Source organism: Xenopus tropicalis, chromosome 7 (assembly GCF_000004195.4).
Source record: "Xenopus tropicalis strain Nigerian chromosome 7, UCB_Xtro_10.0, whole genome shotgun sequence".
Taxonomy (NCBI): domain Eukaryota; kingdom Metazoa; phylum Chordata; class Amphibia; order Anura; family Pipidae; genus Xenopus; species Xenopus tropicalis.
Genome location: NC_030683.2, coordinates 42,218,827 through 42,238,340, shown reverse-complemented (window position 1 = coordinate 42,238,340; position 19,514 = coordinate 42,218,827). Strand labels below are relative to the sequence as shown.

At 36.6% G+C, this 19,514-nt stretch overlaps 1 protein-coding gene across 4 annotated transcripts in view; it reads right to left on the bottom strand.

The window, feature by feature from the left end:
- The window catches only part of pald1 (phosphatase domain containing paladin 1), a 125,413-nt gene that overhangs the window by 61,447 nt on the left and 44,452 nt on the right, over window positions 1-19,514 (bottom strand). For all 4 annotated transcript variants that reach the window (XM_031904994.1, XM_012966393.3, NM_001006725.1 and 1 more), the window contains 7 exon segments: window positions 10,583-10,789; window positions 8,751-8,853; window positions 7,109-7,288; window positions 6,516-6,680; window positions 5,208-5,368; window positions 2,737-2,812; window positions 1,174-1,325 (listed from right to left, as the gene is read on the bottom strand). In XM_031904994.1, the coding sequence (XP_031760854.1) occupies window positions 1,174-1,325; window positions 2,737-2,812; window positions 5,208-5,368; window positions 6,516-6,680; window positions 7,109-7,288; window positions 8,751-8,853; window positions 10,583-10,789 (1,044 nt within the window).

Genomic DNA, 19,514 nt, shown 5'->3' with positions numbered 1-19,514 from the left:
TTATGGTTTTTGAACCATCACACAAATTTTGGGTGTTTTAGCGCAAAATTCAAATCGTGAAAAAATTCTCATTCAAACATTGATTAATCACCCCTAAGTTTGTTTTAGAATAGCCATTTCTAAGCAGCTTTTTAACTTGTCTTCATTATTTATTTATCATTTTTTTTAATGAACTGCCTTCTTTTGACACTTCCCAGCTTTCAAATTGAAGTTACTGACGTCAGCAACCAAAAAACTATTGCTCTAAGGGGCTACAATTATATTGTTGTTGTGATTTTTATTACTTATTGTTCTATCCGGACCCTGTCCTATTCATATACGAGTCTCTCATTCAAACCACACCCAGGTCACTAAAGTAATTTTAACCCTAGCAACCAGATAACTGGAGAGTTCCTGAACAAAAAGTGAAATAATTAAAAAAAAACTACAAATAAAAAATGAGGACCAATTGCAAATTGCATTTAATGACTGCAAGTGTCAGCCTTATTTTAGGGTCATTTTTAGCATGCTGCAAAAACATGTCTTAAATATCCAAACAATTGACCCGTAATAAGATTACTTCAGTTTTATAACTTTAACACTGTTATAACTTCAAATTAAAGGGGACCTGTCACCCACACATAAAAAGTTGTATAATAAAAGTCCTATGAAGATTAATCATGAAGCTCAAATTCTTTTTTTAATTAAATCATCTATACCTGTTATAAATGTATTTAAAAATCTGAGCTGTTAATCATATATTGCCTGCCCCGCCTCTATGCCTGCGGCATAGAGGTGGGGCAGGCAATATATGATTGACAGCTCAGACTTTTAATAACAATTATTTTAACTTTCCATTCAGCACTTCCTAGATATCACCAAGATGGCAAATGCATAAGATTTGGGGGTGATACAAAGCTTGCCTTAAAAACAGTGCACACAAAGTGGCGCCGTCCTCCTAGCTGTGACTACTCTTTCCAAGACTGAAGGGAAAATAAATTCAATAATTGAAATAGTGTAATTAAAGTTTATTTTGCTCTACTAACCTGATTCAAAAGGATTTGGAATTATTTCTTAGGGTGAAAGGTCCCCTATAATGTCTGTTCTATTCATTCAAACTGGGAAATCAAACTACTATCCTGTCCCTGTGAAAATGACTAAATTGCATGATACATAACAGAATGAAGAACTCACGTTTGCTTCTCACAGGCTCCTTTCCGGTGATACAGAACCAGTGTTCCCAGAATCATGGCTAAGTTAGTTCTGCCCACTCCCGTCTGGCAGCTAAACAAGAGGGCAGGTGGTGGGTGGCTGGCATCATGGAGTAGCAAAAGACTTGGATTTTCCTATTTAAAAATAAAAAAAAACAAAAAAAATCATTTAAATATTTTGTTGTACTTGTTTACAAGAGTTCATGATTGTTTTTGCGTGAGATTGCTTCTTGTAAAAATGAAATGACTATTTATGAAATGAATATTTATGAAACACTTGAGCTTTTAAAATGCCCTTTTAAAAATGTGGTTTAATCAGATTATACTGTAACTGGAATCTTTGTGCAGCGTAGAGAAAAGGAAATTGGCTCGCTCTGTGTATATAAGAATTCAGGTGGCTCTCTTCCAGTTAAGTAAAACACAAAGCTAAAGGCATTTCAACAAAGACAGAAATAATATGGAGCCACTGTGACAAGGACCCTATTCTACACTCAGCTACCATTCCCCATAAGACAAAGTGCCCACAGGACAATCCTTTACTTGTTTTTTTGGGGACCTGTCACCCAATCATGCTTTTCTTTTTTCTGACCCTGCACTGAGAACAAACATATCATCGAATGGATATTATACAGTGGGTCCTGAACATGGTGTTTTGAACATCAGAAGAAGATGTCAGCTTGGGTTTAAAAATAAGATAGTTCTATCGAATTCTATCCTTTTCACTATCACACTGGGTTAGAGACTTGTACTTTAGCCCATCCCAATCTGAAACTCATTTATCCTTTCAAAAAGCAGAGCAGAGATGTCAGGCAGAACTGACACAAGCTGCAGGTAATTCTGTCTTACCCAACAAGCAACAACATTCTACTTAACCTAACCTACATAACATGTGCATGCACCCAACCCACTATAGGACCTTATAATGAGCAACTTTTCTGCAGAAATTAAAGCTTGAACAATATCTTCTGAAAGCTGACTTTCAGGCCAATTGTTTTAAAGGTATTGCTGGAAAGACCTTGCTAATAGATGGCTGAAAGCCCATGGCCCTGTTGGTTTATGGTGGCTTGGCAACAAAATAGGGGGCAGGAAATGTACAATTATCAATCCCCCTCTTTTGTAAGTTGAAGTTAAATTGGGCATCAGTGGCACTTCCATTGCACTTTGCTTAGCCTTCAAGTGCTCCTACAACACTTTTTGGGTCTTTTCTTGCTGGTAACCTTAATGCGCTGGGCTTTATCTATAGTGACAGGTAAATAGAAAAAGGGCACACAAGAACTTTGTCTCTGTGCTTCCAAAACTCGTCTCCAAGACAGAGATTTAAAAATGGGCACCAATTTTGAGGCCACTGGGGAAAGGGTGTGGTGAGCAACATGTTGTTACAGAGCCACTGGTTGGGGATCACTGAGTAACGCCAGGCCTTTTCATCTGCTGATTTTCCAAAAATCCCAAAATGGAAAATGTAGTTGTATAATAACACTTTCTATTGACTTACATTGACTTTACACTCCATGCCTATTTATTTTATAAATGCAACTTTACTACTTACCCTGAGAATATTTACAAATGCATCAAACTGAGTTTCTAAGGGAGCACCATCCATAGGAAGGGGCAGGCGATGGTACCTGAGAGGGGCAAATGTAATAAATTACACATATAAATTATACATATATATTTATATTAAACTTCTGCTTTATGTTTTGCTGTAGACTGATTATTCATTCCATATGGAGTATTAGAAAAAGCACCCAGGGAGACCATTGTGACCATTTTTGTAATTTCTTTCATGTATTTATAAATAGCAGAGTTTATAGCAGAGTAAATTTGCTAATTTATGATGAGGCCCCAACAGTGAGCTAGCGCAGCTCTACCTGTCAGCTGGAGTCCTGAAATCATGAAAAAAAGATGCTGAAGTTTAGAGACACTAGAGAGTAAAGAGTAGAGAATGTGTGGCCTTTCTATTTCCTCACCCCCAACCCTTCTGACAATCCACCACCAATCTGGAGGAAGGAGGGGCCTGCTCTTGCTGCACATAGATTCTGGGGCTCTCACAACAAACAAATCAAACTAGTCCCTGTCTGCTCTTACATGCTGTAGCTCTGTGTTGATCAGAAACAGAGTGTCCATTGGGGATAAGGGGAACAGTACTTCTGCAGTATTTAGACCCAAAGTCAGGCCCAGTTCCATAGCTATCTGTGTGAGGTTGTTAACACCAACAAAAAGGCAGAGGCTAGGCAGGTGATATGCCATTAATAAATACTTATTCTTTTATCATGTTATCATGAATTTATAGTGTATCCTTCAAACATACTCTATTATTTGCTGCAATAAATCTCTCTGTGGACCCAATAAGTTTAAAGCTAATTTACTCAAAGGGTAAAGGCAGATTTGTGGCATTTCGTAGCTCCTTGCAAGAAGGATAAAAGGCTCTTAAATGCCCTAAATTTAAAGTGAGCCAGAATTGCCTGAAAGCAACTGCTAATAAAAAAAATGGGGCTTCCCAGCACAGTTCATTTTTTAGAGTGCACCACCCTGGAGAAAAAGGTTAGTATTTATGGAGTGCCAAAATTGGCTTTGTTGTCCTTTAAAAATTGGCTTTTTTGAAATCTGTTTTTTAATAGCGCAAACAGATTTTTTTTATGTTCAATTTTGAAACTTCACAAAGGGCTAGCCATATTCTTCATTTCCCAGGGTGCTACAGCCATGTGACTTGTTCTCTGATTAACTTCAGTCACACTCTCCCTTCCCTGCCCCAGCAGCTGATCAACAGAATAATGGAAGGTAGCAGCCCCCTGATACCTGTGGCAGATATCAGTAAAGCACTCAATAGTAAAAAATTCAAGTCTAGCTTGGGACTCCTCCAGTTACATGGAGTAGGAGAAACAATAGGTTATCTGAAAGCAGTTCTAATTTGTAATGCTGGCTCCTTCTGAAAGCTCATACACAGGCACAATGCACTAAGATGGCGCCTACACACCAATATTACAACTAAAAAAAATACCTTTGCTGGTTCAAGAATTCGATTTTAAATAGTGAAATGGTAGAGTGAATTATTTGCTATGTAAATAGTGTAATTTAGAAATAAAAAGTACACTATAAAAATCATGATAGAATTCCTTTAAAGATTTCCCGGAGTCTAAAATATACTCATGCATCACTACAGAGGAGAATTATCATTTTGTTCTAAAGCTGGCCATACACATTTAGATTTAAGTCTTCTTCCGATGGTTTGGATATTGGTCATATGTTTAAATGCAACAATCTAAATCTAACATTCAGACTGCAATAGTTGGATAAAGCCCTAAAAAGTGACTTCCCTTGTAGGTCCCCCAATGATATCGTCAAACACATTGACAGATTTTATCGTTATGCAACCAAAATTTTCTAACCTGGCTGATAGACTAAATGACTAATTGCCATAGTAGAAAATTATCGGGAAGAACACACACGGTCCAAAAATCGTACAAATAGTCACAGCTATAAATACAGGGGTATCCAGGAATGCAGATATGTATTCATCCTAAATATCACTAACAGGCATTCATTTGGACCCCCCCAACAGTTCCCATGGGCTTTCTTGGTGGATCACCTACCCAGCTCCTATTCTAGAGTGTATAAGAGAAGTTCCCAGCCAGGGTAATCTGTTTAGCAGCTAGAATAAAAAATATTAATAAAAAAAATTATTTTTTATTAAACAACTTTCCTTCAGTGTATATCTTTTCAGACCAAGTTCTATAAATGAGTCTCTTTTTGACACTGGACCAATGCTCTCTACCCACAATCCACATATAATCCTTATAGCTACTTGTAATTCCCCCAAAGATATGCAGCTAAATGAATTGATATACCTGCCATACTCCTGTGGGTGCCCTGAGTGTACCCAACAAAACTCCAGTTTTCACTTGGGTAAAATTACAATAATTACATTTATAATAAATGAATAATAAATATTATTGATAATATTTGCATCTTTCTGTGAAACAGGTTCATTATTACTCTTCTTGTAGGCAATGGTCCTACCTGTATGCTGGCAGTAAAAATACAGGCCTGTTATACACCTCCTCTGTGACATGGATATCTTCTTCACAGTGGATTATAATCGAATGTGGTTCGTCTTTAAAATGTTCAATATCGTTGTATACATAGTAACTGTTTCCACTGAGCTGGGCAAAGTCGTGCAGCTAACATGGAAGAAAAAGAAAAACACAGGTTAATATTTTTTTCCAGAAACAAGTGGCAACCCTAATAACACGTAACATAATATTTGCTTGATTTTATAAAGATATTTGAAGACCTTCCTTGACTCTTGAAAATGCCCAGTGGCTGAACATAAAGAGCCAAGTTGCATTCCAAAATGAATCATCCATCCTTGCATAATATTCCCTTTCCAAATCTCAAGTTGTTACCTGCTATGAAATGTTTAAGAGGTATCATGCCATACACTAAATACATGAATAATAACACAAACAAAATGCAGTCAGGTTTCTCAAACACAAAATATATTCATTGATTGCCAATATTACGTATATACAAAACATATTCATGTATTTCCAATATTACCTATGTTACATGTATTACTTAAACCCATGCCTATTAGCTTTAAAGCCATGCCTATTAGTTTTCTGTCTATTTTTGTGATCTTGATGTAAAATATTCCCTTCTTCTTAATTAGCAGGGCTATCTGAGGGGATGGACATAACCAAAGAGCTAATCTGAGTCTGCAGTCACTTCTGTAACTGTAAGTCAATGGACTGGGTAGTTGAGCACAAAAATTGCAGAGCTGTGATGGGTACATACCAACAAGAATGCCCTGCTGATGCAAAGTACTAAAAGTATGGTCTAGTCAAAAAGGGCTCCATCTGCAGGATCTTAAAGGGATACTGTGATAATTTTTACGTTATAATTTTATTTCTAAATGACACTGTTTACATAGCAAATAATTCACTCTATCATTTAAAATGTTATTCTTGAACCAACAAATGTATTTTTTTATGTATTGGTGAGCAGGCAGCCATCTTAGTGCATTGTGCCTGAGTCTGAGCTTTCAAATGGAGCCTGTGCTACACATTAGAACTGCATTCTGGTAACCTATATTTTTTCCTACTCCCATGTAACTGGAGGAGTCCCAAGTCTTACTCCCATGTAACTGGAGGAGTCCCAAGCCAGACTCCCAACTTTAAAGCTGCTAAACAAAAATTGAAATAATTAAAAAACTACAAATAAAAAAAAATGAAGACCAATTGCAAACTGTCTTAGAATATTACACTCTATATCATACTAAGTGTTACCTCAAAGGTGAACAACCCCTTTATCAGCCCTTGCGCCTACCTCTTTCCGTATGGCAAGCTCAAGATTTTCTGCACGCAGTCCTTTCTCTAAATCATGCAAGTTTTCATGCAAATTCTCCTTCCTCCTGGGAGTGTAAGGCACAAAGTCATCCTCCAACTTTAAGAACAGTACAGGTTCCTCACGCACACAGAAGAAGACACATTCCTGTAATAAATGATAACACAATAGCATATTTAACGATGCATTTTAAAGCATAATAGCTGTATTATTGAAAGCCTTGTTTTTACACAACACACAAAACAGATTTGTGGTACCCAATACTTAATGATTTGTTGCTGTGTGTGGGGCACCTGATATTTTAACATCATGACCTTTCAAAAATATGTCAATTGTAAAGAAACCAGTAGCTATTATAGTAAGTAGATTGCTATTTTGGAAAGATCAGCACCTGAATAGCTCAATATAATAACTAAAAACAGGGGCACATTTAAAAAAACCTTTCAATAAATCTGACCATTATATACATTATAATATGCATAAAATTTAACTACAGTATGTATTTATTAACTTATTCTAATCCTTAAAATTGCATTAACAGTAACCATAAATATTTTAACACTGCATTTCGTTACCTTGTGGCCATTGCTCTGAAGCTTTTGCAGCACTTGTTTGAAGCCATTTAAGCTGGGCTGGCCCATTCCATAAACTTCATATCCTCCTCTTGCTTGGCGAAAGTTCGGCGCACCACAACTACTAGTAGTGTTTAACACATCCAATTTGCTATATACGTCATGTACCATAAAATATTTACCCTGATGAGAAAAATTGTTGCACACTTGGTTTATTGCTTCCTATACATTTCTATTACTATTTACTCTAAAATAATAAATCTTTAACATTTTTAGCAAAAAGGGGTTTAAACAATGTTTCTTTTCTCTAGGGATTTTTTTTTGGCAGTCAATAATTGCACTGATTTTAGCAAGCAATTTTATATAACATTCCATTACGCTCACAAATGAATGACTGTTTATTAATTTGATTGCTATGACAGAGACTTTGGGAATGACAATGAAACGTCACATTGTGGCAAGCCGCCTGCTACTGAAGAAGAGTTAATATATAGGGTCACTTGCAAACCTACCTGGCTCTACCTTTCTAGTGATACTCTGCAAGTCTGACTCTGCATGAGAATCTGTAATCCTCTGTAAACCAATGTTATTGGCACAAAAATGGGTACACATGGTTACTAAGAGCGAGGTGTACTCATTTCCTACTGGCTTCAGCTAAGGTCTCAAAAGATCAAATGCATACCATGAGTTACACCTTACAGTTTGTTACTATGTATGCTTTGTACACTCAATAAAAACAGAAAGTCTGAGTTGAACCTTGGGAACTCTTGGTATTATTGTTGGGGGTGCTCTCAAATAGAACTAAGATGGTTAAAAGACTCTTCCATGCTCCCTGAAGTAAGTCTTCCCAAGCAGTGCCCATCTGTCACATCTGCCATAAGCAGACTGTTTTCCCTTCTTTTGAATGGAAAACTGTGACATGCAGTAGGTTTTCCCTAAAGGATAGGTAAGCCTTTTATCATAAAAGAAAAAGAAACTATACAGCCACCATTCTATACCACAAGCAGCTCAACTTGGGCTCTCTTAGCTACTTCCTAGTAGCATGAAGCTCCACCCCCTTTTCTTTTCTGAGCTCTCCTTTTCTCTCTAGGATGAAGATGGCTAAAGAGGGTTTGACTGTGCATGTCTTATAGAGGAGGGGAAGCAAGTATGCACAGACTCCTCTCCGAATGTCTGGTCAGTCATAGAGAGAAGGAGAGCTTAGCAAAGAAAAGGGGGCAGAGCTTCACACTAGACTAGGACGTAGCTGAGAAAGCTGAAGTTAAGCTAATTGTTGTACAGAATCTGCATGAGGTTGAGTGCAGGGAGGAAGGTATTTAATTATGGGCACTATTTAGAGACATTTTAGAGAATTAAGGTTTACTTATTCTTTAAGAGAATTCTGGCAATAAAAATGCCATGTGTTTCATACCCTTTAAAACCCAAGATGCAGGGCTCCCCAGTTAGGTTGCAAGGTTATCTGGTGTCAATTTAGTTACAGGTCAGCTTGCAGTGGCCCTGTCAACACTTTTCCCTTAGGTCAATGAAAGGTGCAAAGGGATGATTTCGTCCGTCTTTAGCCAGCTGAAAAGTACACCTTATGCAAGCCTAAGGCCTCCAACTGCACTGCTCTATTCAACCCTAAGGAAGTGCCAAAAAGGCTTACCTGGACAAGATAGTGTTCTGGCATTGTCTCTGAAATTCTTCCAACTGAATAATTAGCTTTGAGTAGATCATCATGAATCTGAAACTCTTCTTTGCAATTATACCTGTAAAAACAGTGTCTCAGCTTGTGTAGGGAATCTGGATTTCAATTAAAGACTAGAAACCATTGTAAGAAATAGTTTGTATTCACATCAAACAAAATAACTAAACATTCTATGTTACAATAACAATAACAATAATGTATTTAACAATAATAATTTATATTGTAAGCCCTAACAGAGCCCTCTGTACCTTCTGTATCCATTACCATTATTATATAATCTGTTTGATGTATACACCCACCATTGTACAACACTGTGGGATATGTTGACTCTTTATAATATTGAAATTATTTAGAAGGCAATATATATTTTTTGTGATTTTTCTTATAATTAAAACAAGAGAAGAAGACCCTACTTTGTATAAAAAGTACCCAGCTGGGTTCACAAACATATTAAAATTTTAGGATAAGACTTAAAAAGTCAATATTGCAGGTCCCACTCGCCATGTGCAAATAAATAACGTTTCTTGCACTATATAAAGTGTGCTGTACCTTATAAACACTTCCAAAAATATAATGCGATTGTGAACCCTACTTATATTTTACCTATACTTTTGTCACATGTTTGGGATTTAGCTGATTGTGACTACATGAGAATTACTCAAGTCAATCAAGGCCTTTGCTTGTGACTGACCTCAGTGATCTGCCCACCTGTACCCACAAGTTGTACTATTCCCATTAGTAAGAAGGATACATAAAAGTGATTAATTAACATGTATTACCCCATAAATCATCCTTAGCTTTAAAAAGCTAAAAACAGTTAAAAAAGAAAAAGGTGAAGAACATAGCTCCTTGTGAAATACACTGCACTGGAGGCCCCTCGTTTTTACATACAAAGTAATTCTGTATGTATGCAAAAGGTTTAAACTGAAAGAGAATGACCAGTGCAGCTTTCCACTTACATATGGTCTCATGTACGGCAAGTTTCATGACTAAAATGCTGGCAATGCCTCTGACCAAATAAATGTGTTCCTTTTTTGCAGGTTCTGAACAATTTATTTTGCCATCTAATTTTACTGGCTGACCTCTTACTGTTATAGGGTCTTCTCTTAATAAAGTAAAGTTAAGTTAATAGGGGAAGAGATAAAATCAGCCTTTCTAACCATTTTGTTTAGAGCAATCTGCCTTGCCATACACCAGTATGTTTGGGACCTAAGCTGATTACTGGCTGTTTAGCCTTCAGGCCTCTGCTCAGTGTACCCACATTTAATACCACATCACTGCAAGTTGACAACTTTGCAGTTTTGCTATCACACACACAGTAAAATTTCAATGTGCTTAATGTGTTGCTACATGAGGAAAAACATGTGCCCTGATCATTTTATGACTGACAGAAGGAATTTTACAAAAAAGCCTTACATGTGGTAGAACTTTTTCAATGGAGGTCTTTTTCAAAAACTGACCTTTCATGTCCTCCTTATAAAATCCTTGAACTAAGCTGTCATTGCTGGCACAGTGTTGAAAAACATGACTCTCCAATAAAGTTCTAAAGTGTAATAGGAATGTTCAGCACAAAAACAGGATCAAAGGAAAGACCCTGGGATGCCATATGATGGCTTTTATAATCATATGTCTACAATAAAACCTCTGTGTTTAGAGTGATACTGATATTCCCATCAATGATAGGAATTATGCCAGTATCATTGCAGTGCTGCTATTATATTAAAAAACGAATATCTGGATGTTTCCACCAATGCAGTTAAATTATATTATCAATCATATTGAATACTCACGTGATTACTACAGGTGCCACCTTATTGGTGATTATTGACTTTGCCTTGTTGTGGATGCTGACATTCTGAAATGACTGTGTGCTCAGGGAATTGCGATCTTCAACATTTGAGCTTCCACTTCCATTACCCTGAACGTTTTCACTAGAGGGCACTGTTGAGGGCACCTGCTGAGCTGCACTGGCAGTTGTACCCATACTCCACAAGCGCCTTTATCAAGAAGCGACACATGTAATAAAACAGGGAAAGGGAAGTTGAGTGCATATCATATACATATAGTTATATATATAGTTAGAGGTATGACAGATTATTACATGGCATTAGAAAGATCCCTTTTTACGACACCAGAAAGTATGAATTTGCCTAAAGCTCAGGTATTATTCACCAAATAAATTGAGAATATGATGTGAGATGGTAACGCCTGGCAGGAAGAATCAGTTCTAATTTCGGTTTCACAAGCTGTAGTAGGGATTGTGCTTCCTTTGTGGTGTATAGTTTTGCACTCTGATCTGAAGCCTATTCAGAATGCTAAACAGACTTCAGATCAGAGTGCAAGCGTATACACTACAAAGCAAGAACCATCTGCAGTATAATGAGGGAAGTTGGTTTCATGCTCAGCCCTAGTAACTTACTTGGTTTTTCAGAAATACTGAAAAAATGAGACACAGTTCAAGACAGATTTAAACAGAGTCTTTCTGAGAAAGAAACAGCATAGGAAATGCATTTGTGAGCTTAATATCAATATTCTGAATCTTACCTAAAGTACAGCTTTTATACTTCCTATATACAGGGAATAATGCCGGTTTTTGTAAAACCTAAAGATATTGGTATTAACCAAGGAATTTCCTGACCTTCTAATGAAATAAGACTACAGGCCATATGTTTTCCTTTAGGTCATAATGTGCATGAGCACAGCCTCCTGTACTTTACACCTGCCATAGCCAGGCTTTGTGTACAGGATTCCCAATTCACACTGAACCTAAATGCTAATAGTGTGTCTCATTTTTCTTTGTGTTTATTCATATCAGCAAGTGGAAGTCATGATGGCAATGATAAGTTAACCTTTAATGCTAAGTTAATGCTAAGCTTTATTCAGGGCCACTATCAGTAATAAATGGGCCCCATATCAATAAACTAGCAGGGTTATAACCCAATTATTAACCATCCATTGGGTGGTAGACCCTGCAAACAAGTAGAATGGGGTCCAAATAAAAGAGAATGCCCAGTACGCATGGCAATGCCTGTGATCTGAACTAACCACATCTGTTATAAAAGAAAACACCTATAATCCACCAAAACCCTACATCCTCCCCACCCTTTTTTTGACCTGAAAATTGTAATTTTACACCTCTTGGGGCCTCCTCTGCCATGGGGCCCTTGACTGAACTATTCCCATGATAGTTGCAGTGAATTCTCTTAGCAATAACAGTGTATCTCTCAGTAATAGGCGTGAGCTTGCTTTACCTAGCAAAAGCCATACAAACCATCCATTGGTTTTTAAACACATATTTTGCCATCTCCACATAATGTAGTTGCCATCAATGTAAAAAACTGAATTCAGATTGAGAATCACGCCAGTAACTTATGGCAATAAACCAGACACCAAGTTGAATAAGCACAGGTTTTCGACTATCACAGCACGCAATGTGATGTGTGTTATTTTATCAGAGATGTCCATGAGGTTTTCCTGTTCAGTGATAAACATCCTCTGTTAGAAGCGATTAGTCGCTAAAGACAACAGATGTCAGATTAGACACTTCTTGGTCACAGAAAGTGGAGTGAGGCATGAAAAGATATAAAAATGCGCACATTTCCTAAACAGAGTTTATGTTCCGCTACATTATTGCAGAAAATTAAATGAAATAATAAACTCATGTAAAAACTGTGCCAGACCCTAACCGCAGCCGATTAAATATTAACTATTTCAGGAAACCACAGCGAGACGAAATTATACTATTAACATAAAATGTTAAATGTTTTACATATATATATATATATATATATATATATATATATATATATATATATGAGTAGTGGTACCATTAATTTAGAGGTTGGTTTATCTTTTTGTAACACACTGGTACAGTGGCAATGTGAGAGCTATTTTTCTATGTTGGCAACTTTGATCATTAAAGTATTTTAATTTAAGTTTTATAATAAAAATGAAGCAGGATTGGGTTGGGTTTGGAACTTGACTAAATGTGAGAACATTCTTGTAGATACTGATTTGAACAAGACACGTTGGCCCCATTTACCAATATAAAAGGGACACAAATCCAGAAATTGTGGTAGGGACTCATCAGGTTCACAATGTAAATTTGTTTTGTACTCGTCTGAAATGCCAATTTTAAAAATCATCACTATGCACCGGTTTTTAAACTTTGCAACTTGATTCACCATTTTAAATAAGAACTAAGCAATAGACACCTGAAGCAAACATTTTTGTTTTTCAGACATTTTGCTCAAATTTGAATATGCACATTGTATTTGAATTTGCTTTAGTTGTGACATGATTCATTTGTAGAGTTTATGGCGATCAAAATTCCAAAAACTATGGGGACATTTGAAAAATAATTGTACTACACATTAAATATTTAAATAATAGCTAAGGCCACTTGGCTTATTCATCAATAGTATTGTAACTATGGGTCCTCTCTCCAATCACTACAGTTACTTCCTATTCCACCCATTGTAAATCATCCACTAATTGTTGAGTCTATGGATCCCTTTCGGTATACACAATGCAAGTGGTTGGGGGGAGGGGCATTTGCACCCTGCAGGCTTTTCCTCTGGCACTATATATATATATATATATATATATATATATATATATATATATACATATATGTTACCATCTTCCCTTCAAATATTGGAATTTGCATGATATGAGCATGCCACAAGGCTCCAACATCTGGCATCTTTTATGTTTTTATACAGAGAGAACAAAAAACATTAGTGAATGTTTGGCATGCTCATATCACATAGTTGCCAATATTTGACTACTTCCTGCTAAGTGTTATATGGGAAGGAGAATTGTGCAGGGCAGCAGGTCTGTTTTTTCTCTTTCTGGAGGAACTTGCCATCTCATGAACCTTTTTTTATCAGACTTCCTTTTTACTGACAATGATATTTATTCACAGCTGAACACCAGCAAGTTGATAGGCAGGAAAGTCAGCTAGGATGTGACCTTCTTCCTTTTCATGGAGGTCAGCATAATCACATTGGCCAGGTGCTGGAAGGTCCAAAAGAATTAAAGAATGCTGCAATTCATTAAAAACAACTTCATAGTTATAATGTCTTAAAATAATATTTAAAGAAAATGTTCATGGTTTTTTTTTTATTTTATTTTTTGCTCAGCAACATTCACAATACAGGATTATTGCTAATGTAAGATCAATAATCTAACAAACAATGCACTAAAGCACAAACTTGAAAAAGCTTTAATCAAAAAGATAATGACAATAAAGTAAAACCTAGCCTCATAATCTCTTTATGACTTGCTAGGGTTACTGACCAGGTACGAATTGGCAATCTGTGGATTCTGGCAAATGCCAGAGGGGCTGCTGTAAGATGCCACGGACAGTCACTATTTACTGAGCTGGTAGGGGCTGTTTTGGTCTCTATGTACTTGGAATGCCAGGGCCTATTGTGAATCCCAGGCCAAGCCTGTTACTGACTATAGATTGCATAGGTTAAAAGTAGGTTTGCAAAAGAGCAGGTAATTCAAAATAAGGACCAAATGCAAAGCCGCATAAAATAATTTTGATTGAAATGTGGTAAAGGCTAATTTTAGACCTTTTAGTGCTGAACTACACTGTAGATCACACAAAATCCTGGCACTCAACTACATGCAACAGCAGGTAAATCTGATGAGATATAATGAGATGTGTTAGCAGCCAGATATCTGTTCATACAACATTTATAATATACTGAGATACATTTGTGGTTTGATATCTCTTTATACAACGGTATCCAGTGGGAAGCAAAAGTCTAACTTCATTGTGTCACATGAAAATGCTACATGTTGCGCTTGTTCACAAAAGTCATATAAATCAAAGGCTTAGATATTAAGATGTACAGTGCTTAATAAATCCAATTTTAAAATTAGTTGCAGGGTTTAATACTATTATCAGGCTTATAGGATGTGATGACTCGAAAGTCTCTTTAGGTGTTCATTTCTAAAAGTGACAAATCAGTTGTATTCTTGATTCAGTTGTATCTCCTGATAAAAGATGGCACCTATAAAAAATATTTGACATCAACACAAATATTGTATTTACCCGTGACTAAGAAACACCCTTTCTTAGGTTATATTTCACGTCAGTTACGGTTTAGGGAGCATCATGGAGGAGAAAAGAATGACTTTGCTATTCTGAAAGATAGTTTTGTAGTATGTTTTGTTGACAGATATATTCCAATAAACAGTTTATACCTGTGCCCTGGAATTGCCCTCACAAGTTATGTGAACCAGCAGACCTTTGTAAACACAACTGACAAGTCTTTAACATGACAGCCATTCTCCAGAGAATTGTGAGAGAAGGACTAGTTCCCATCAGAGGACACACCATAATAGGCAGCATTTATGTTATCTGAACAAAGCAAATGATTGCACGACTTCCCATGAGACAGTGTGAAGTTTTGGAAGCAGCTGGCAGCACACTGAGCTTCTTATTCGATTGAATTGCACGCTTTGTATCAACAAACACTCCCATAGAACTCTCTGCATTGCAACCCTAGTACTTTATGAAGCTCTCAATTAACTGCACTACGCTGTGCTGAAACTAAAGTAAAAGCAACATATACAGTTTGCATGTCAAAACAAGTTGACTAAATAAGCATCTAATTCATTAAATAACCATACACAGCCTGTTGTGCATCAAGAATCCCTTTTCTGTATATTCTCTATGACCACTAGAGGTGATGTTGCATTTATGTCAATAGTGGAAGCTTGCTCTGTATTTTCAAACCGTTATGATATGAGGCTAAATGGTAATTTACTGTATTTAGATTATCACTACACAGCAACTCAAACACTTAAGTGCATTCTGCATCAAATGTCATTAATAGTCATGAAGCACCTGATTCTATGACAAACCTATTTTTCTGTTTGATAACAGCTGCCACTGACACTTAAAAAAATGGCATAACAAGATCAGGTGGAAAGCTCCTCTGGATAACTTTAAAGTTCTGGATCATTTGTGTTATTAGGGTACTAAACTTTTGCTGCTGAAGTACCAAACTGGAGAGCTGCTGAACAGAAAGCTAAATAAATAAATAATAAGAGAAGAAGCATCATACAATCAGGCTGAATGCAGAGAGCTCGAAATAAAAATATAATTTAGCCTTGAGAATTCTTTGCTATTTTATGGCTCCCATTACTACATTTGCTTTAAATTATTTGCTAATTTATTTCAGTTATTCTCTTTATTTTACTTCCAACTTTATAGGCAGTTCTTTCATTTTAAGTTTATAAAACGGTCAATGGTCCGGGAGCATGTTTTATGAATCAGCAGAAAAGAAGATGGGCAGATATTGGGGGCTTCTTCTGAGGCACACATCTTCACTGCTAAGGTCTGTGGTGGTGGTAGGATGGTACAGGAGACCAAAACATAAAAAAACATTAACGTAATTATTCGTTCAACTTTAGCTCTCCTTTAAGACTGAGAATTAGTCTCTTATGGGATCTGGAAGTACAATACATTACCAGAAGCTTTATTGTGGCAGTAATGAAGCAGTTTTTGTGCACTGTGCCATAACTCTCTCATTCAGAATATCTCAGATAAATTGAGCAGGGCCCACTTTATCAGGGCCCTCTTGTATCATATTTCTGTATGTAGTCTACAGTAGTCAACCGCAAGTGCAGTAGGCAGTTTTAAACACAATCACCAAATTCCATGATTCCAGCGTACCAGTGGTCGCTAAGGGGAAATGCATATGACACAGATACAGCCCATGCTTCAAACCTGACATAGTTGCCCTTGCATTTTGCGGTGAATCAGACACAATTGCACCCCTTAATGTTCTTGCACTTGCACCCCTGGGCTTCGTGGATGAGACCTTGTAACATCTTTTTAAAAGCCAGGCAAAACAAAGCAATGAAAATGTATGTATTTTATACAGCACTACTTATGTACACATTGCTGTAAAGTAGTAAATATTTACAAAGTTCATAGGTACATTTTTTAAAGAAAAAAAATTGTAATTTAGTACCAGTTTAAAAAATGTTTTTGTTGGACTATTTGTCACAGAATACACAATTAAACAAGGAATAAGCATAATCTGTTGTCTCTACTAAAGGTGGCCATACACGCACCGATATTATCGTACGAAACCTCGTTTCGTACGATAATCGGTGCGTGTATGGCATGTCGGCGAGTCGACCGATATCGCAGGAAGCTGACCAAAATTCTCCCTTCAGAGCTGAATCGGCAGAAGGAGGTAGAAATCCTATTGTTTCTACCTCCTTACCTGCCAATTCAGCCCTGAATGGTGTGTGGCGGATCTTACGATGTTTCGTGCGACCGATGGTCGTACGAAATATCGTCAGATCGCCACGTGTATGGCCACCTTTAGTCATATCTACAACATGGGTTACATATTCAGATATTAGAGCCCTGTGCTGCTCTTCTACCATAGAAAAATACATTACTCATCCCTTTTTGATCAAAGAGGTTTCTACATTTCTTAGGACAGTCACTGTGTGTACTCATTTCTGCAAAGTTTGCAATGTAACCAGTGTATATTTTCGAGACATCTTACAGGATCTGCTTTTGTACACACAGGGTTCTGTCTCGTGCACAATTAGAAAACCCACCAAGTTCCTGAGTCAACTTGTTTTCCTCTGTGTGGTTAAATTTATATGATTTGCATGTTAAAATTTTTAAAACTAAGCTACAGTATGAAATTCATTTTGTTTAATCAAAAGAGCTGCTTTCAGCCTAATAAAACTCCAAATATTAGGACGGATACCTAATCCTGTACAAAAATTAAATACCAAACTGAATTCAAACCCTAATTTACACATTAAAATTGAGGATTTAAAAAAAAAAAAAAAAAAAAAAAAAACAGCGTTAATGCCCCATGACAGATTCGGTGTATATAGTGGTCTTTCTGAACACCAAATTAATAAAATACATATCTATAAATTAGACTCTAAAGCAAAGTGCATGTTTTGTGGTCTAGGGTCTGAAGTTCAATTATGACCGAAATGAGTTGGCAAAAATTTTCTATGGTCTCGCTGTGTCTGTGGGGTTGTCCTCCTGGTGTCCGGGTTTCCTCCCACACTCCAAAAACACACAGAGAGGTTTAATGGCTCATCAAAATCCACCCTAGAGTAAATTAAGTGAATGTGTTTGGGAACTAGATTGTAGGGGCAGGGACAAATGTGAAAAAGATGAGTGTCTGTAACATTATACTTTAATATGTCAATGATATATAAACAATAAAATGAGCATTCCTTGTTAAAAAGAGGGAGCAAAACCCAAAACACTCATATCCAAAAGCAGAAATGGCGGCTAATAAGAAAATATATTTGATGTCATACAAAAACAAGCATCTTCCAGCACATGCTTATATACTAAAAACTCCATCGACTTTCCAAATGCATATGGTGATCAGATGCTGCCTTTCTATACTGTTGTAACATTTCCATGGAACTATATTCAGAATTTAAACAAAACAGTCTAAAGATAGACTGGGTTACATAGCAAGGAGAGTCATATTTGTGTATATTAAAAAGTCCACGCACACACACCAATATGCTTTGAACTACAAAGTGTACTTCTAATATTTCTGATGTAATGCTTGTAATGGAGATATGTATGTGTGTGTATATATTATACATACACACACACACATATATATATATATATATATATATATATATATATATATATATATATATATAAATGGAAAAAATGTCAGCACTCTTAGGATTTTCATACACGGTCAAAGAAGTCAACAGGGCTATTGTAATGCAAACGGTGAGAATTTATTTCCAACGTTTCAGTCCTCGCTTGGGACTTTCGTCAGGGAATACATTCCCGTGTATGAAAATCCTAAGAGTGCTGACATTTTTTCCATTTAAAGATTTCTTTGCTCTAGCACCAAGGTATAGCAACTTTGTTTGGTGTGCTTCCCATTCTGGACTCTCTCTCTCTCTCTCTCTCTCTATCTCTATTATATATATATATATATATATATATATATATATATAAATATATATAGTATCGTATCACTAGGTCCGCACTCCCATTAATCACTTTACTCCATATCCAATTCAAGGGTGCTGCACATGCTTGTAGCTCATATTCATTCCAATTGACAATGCGCACTCCTCATTCTTTATAGTTCATTTATTGTTGCATTAAAAACATCGTTTCGGTCCAGGTCTAGGACCTTTATCAAGATTTTAAATATATATATATATATATATATATATATATATACCGGTACGTCTTACTCTGCACCCACATCTGCTACAGCACAAAGTCTGCTGCCTTTCCACTTTGAATAACCATTGGGCTTACTGGAAATTGTGTGAGTTATAGTTTCACCCTGCAAGTGGTGTGTGTTATAGTTACACCTCGCAAGTGCATGACTCTGTCCTTCAGTTTATGTGGGTGATTCGATACTATTCTCCCTGATTTGCCTTGAGTCCTGCTGCTGTTGCTCTGTTTGTCCCTGATATGTTGTATGAAACTTATTCCCTATTCTCTAACGTTTATAATGTTTTTAATGTTTTAAAGTGAACATAACTGGCTAATGTCAAACTGAAGTGTCTGGGTCCCACTCACTTGAGTGGAAAATGCAGTGAGCCAAAAAGGGCTTACACCTGCAATTTCCAGGGAGGAGATCACAGATGGTTTTTAACTGGCTGAAATATGCTGAGCTGGAAAGTGCCAGTGGGACCTTAGCTGTAGACTAGTGGTACACA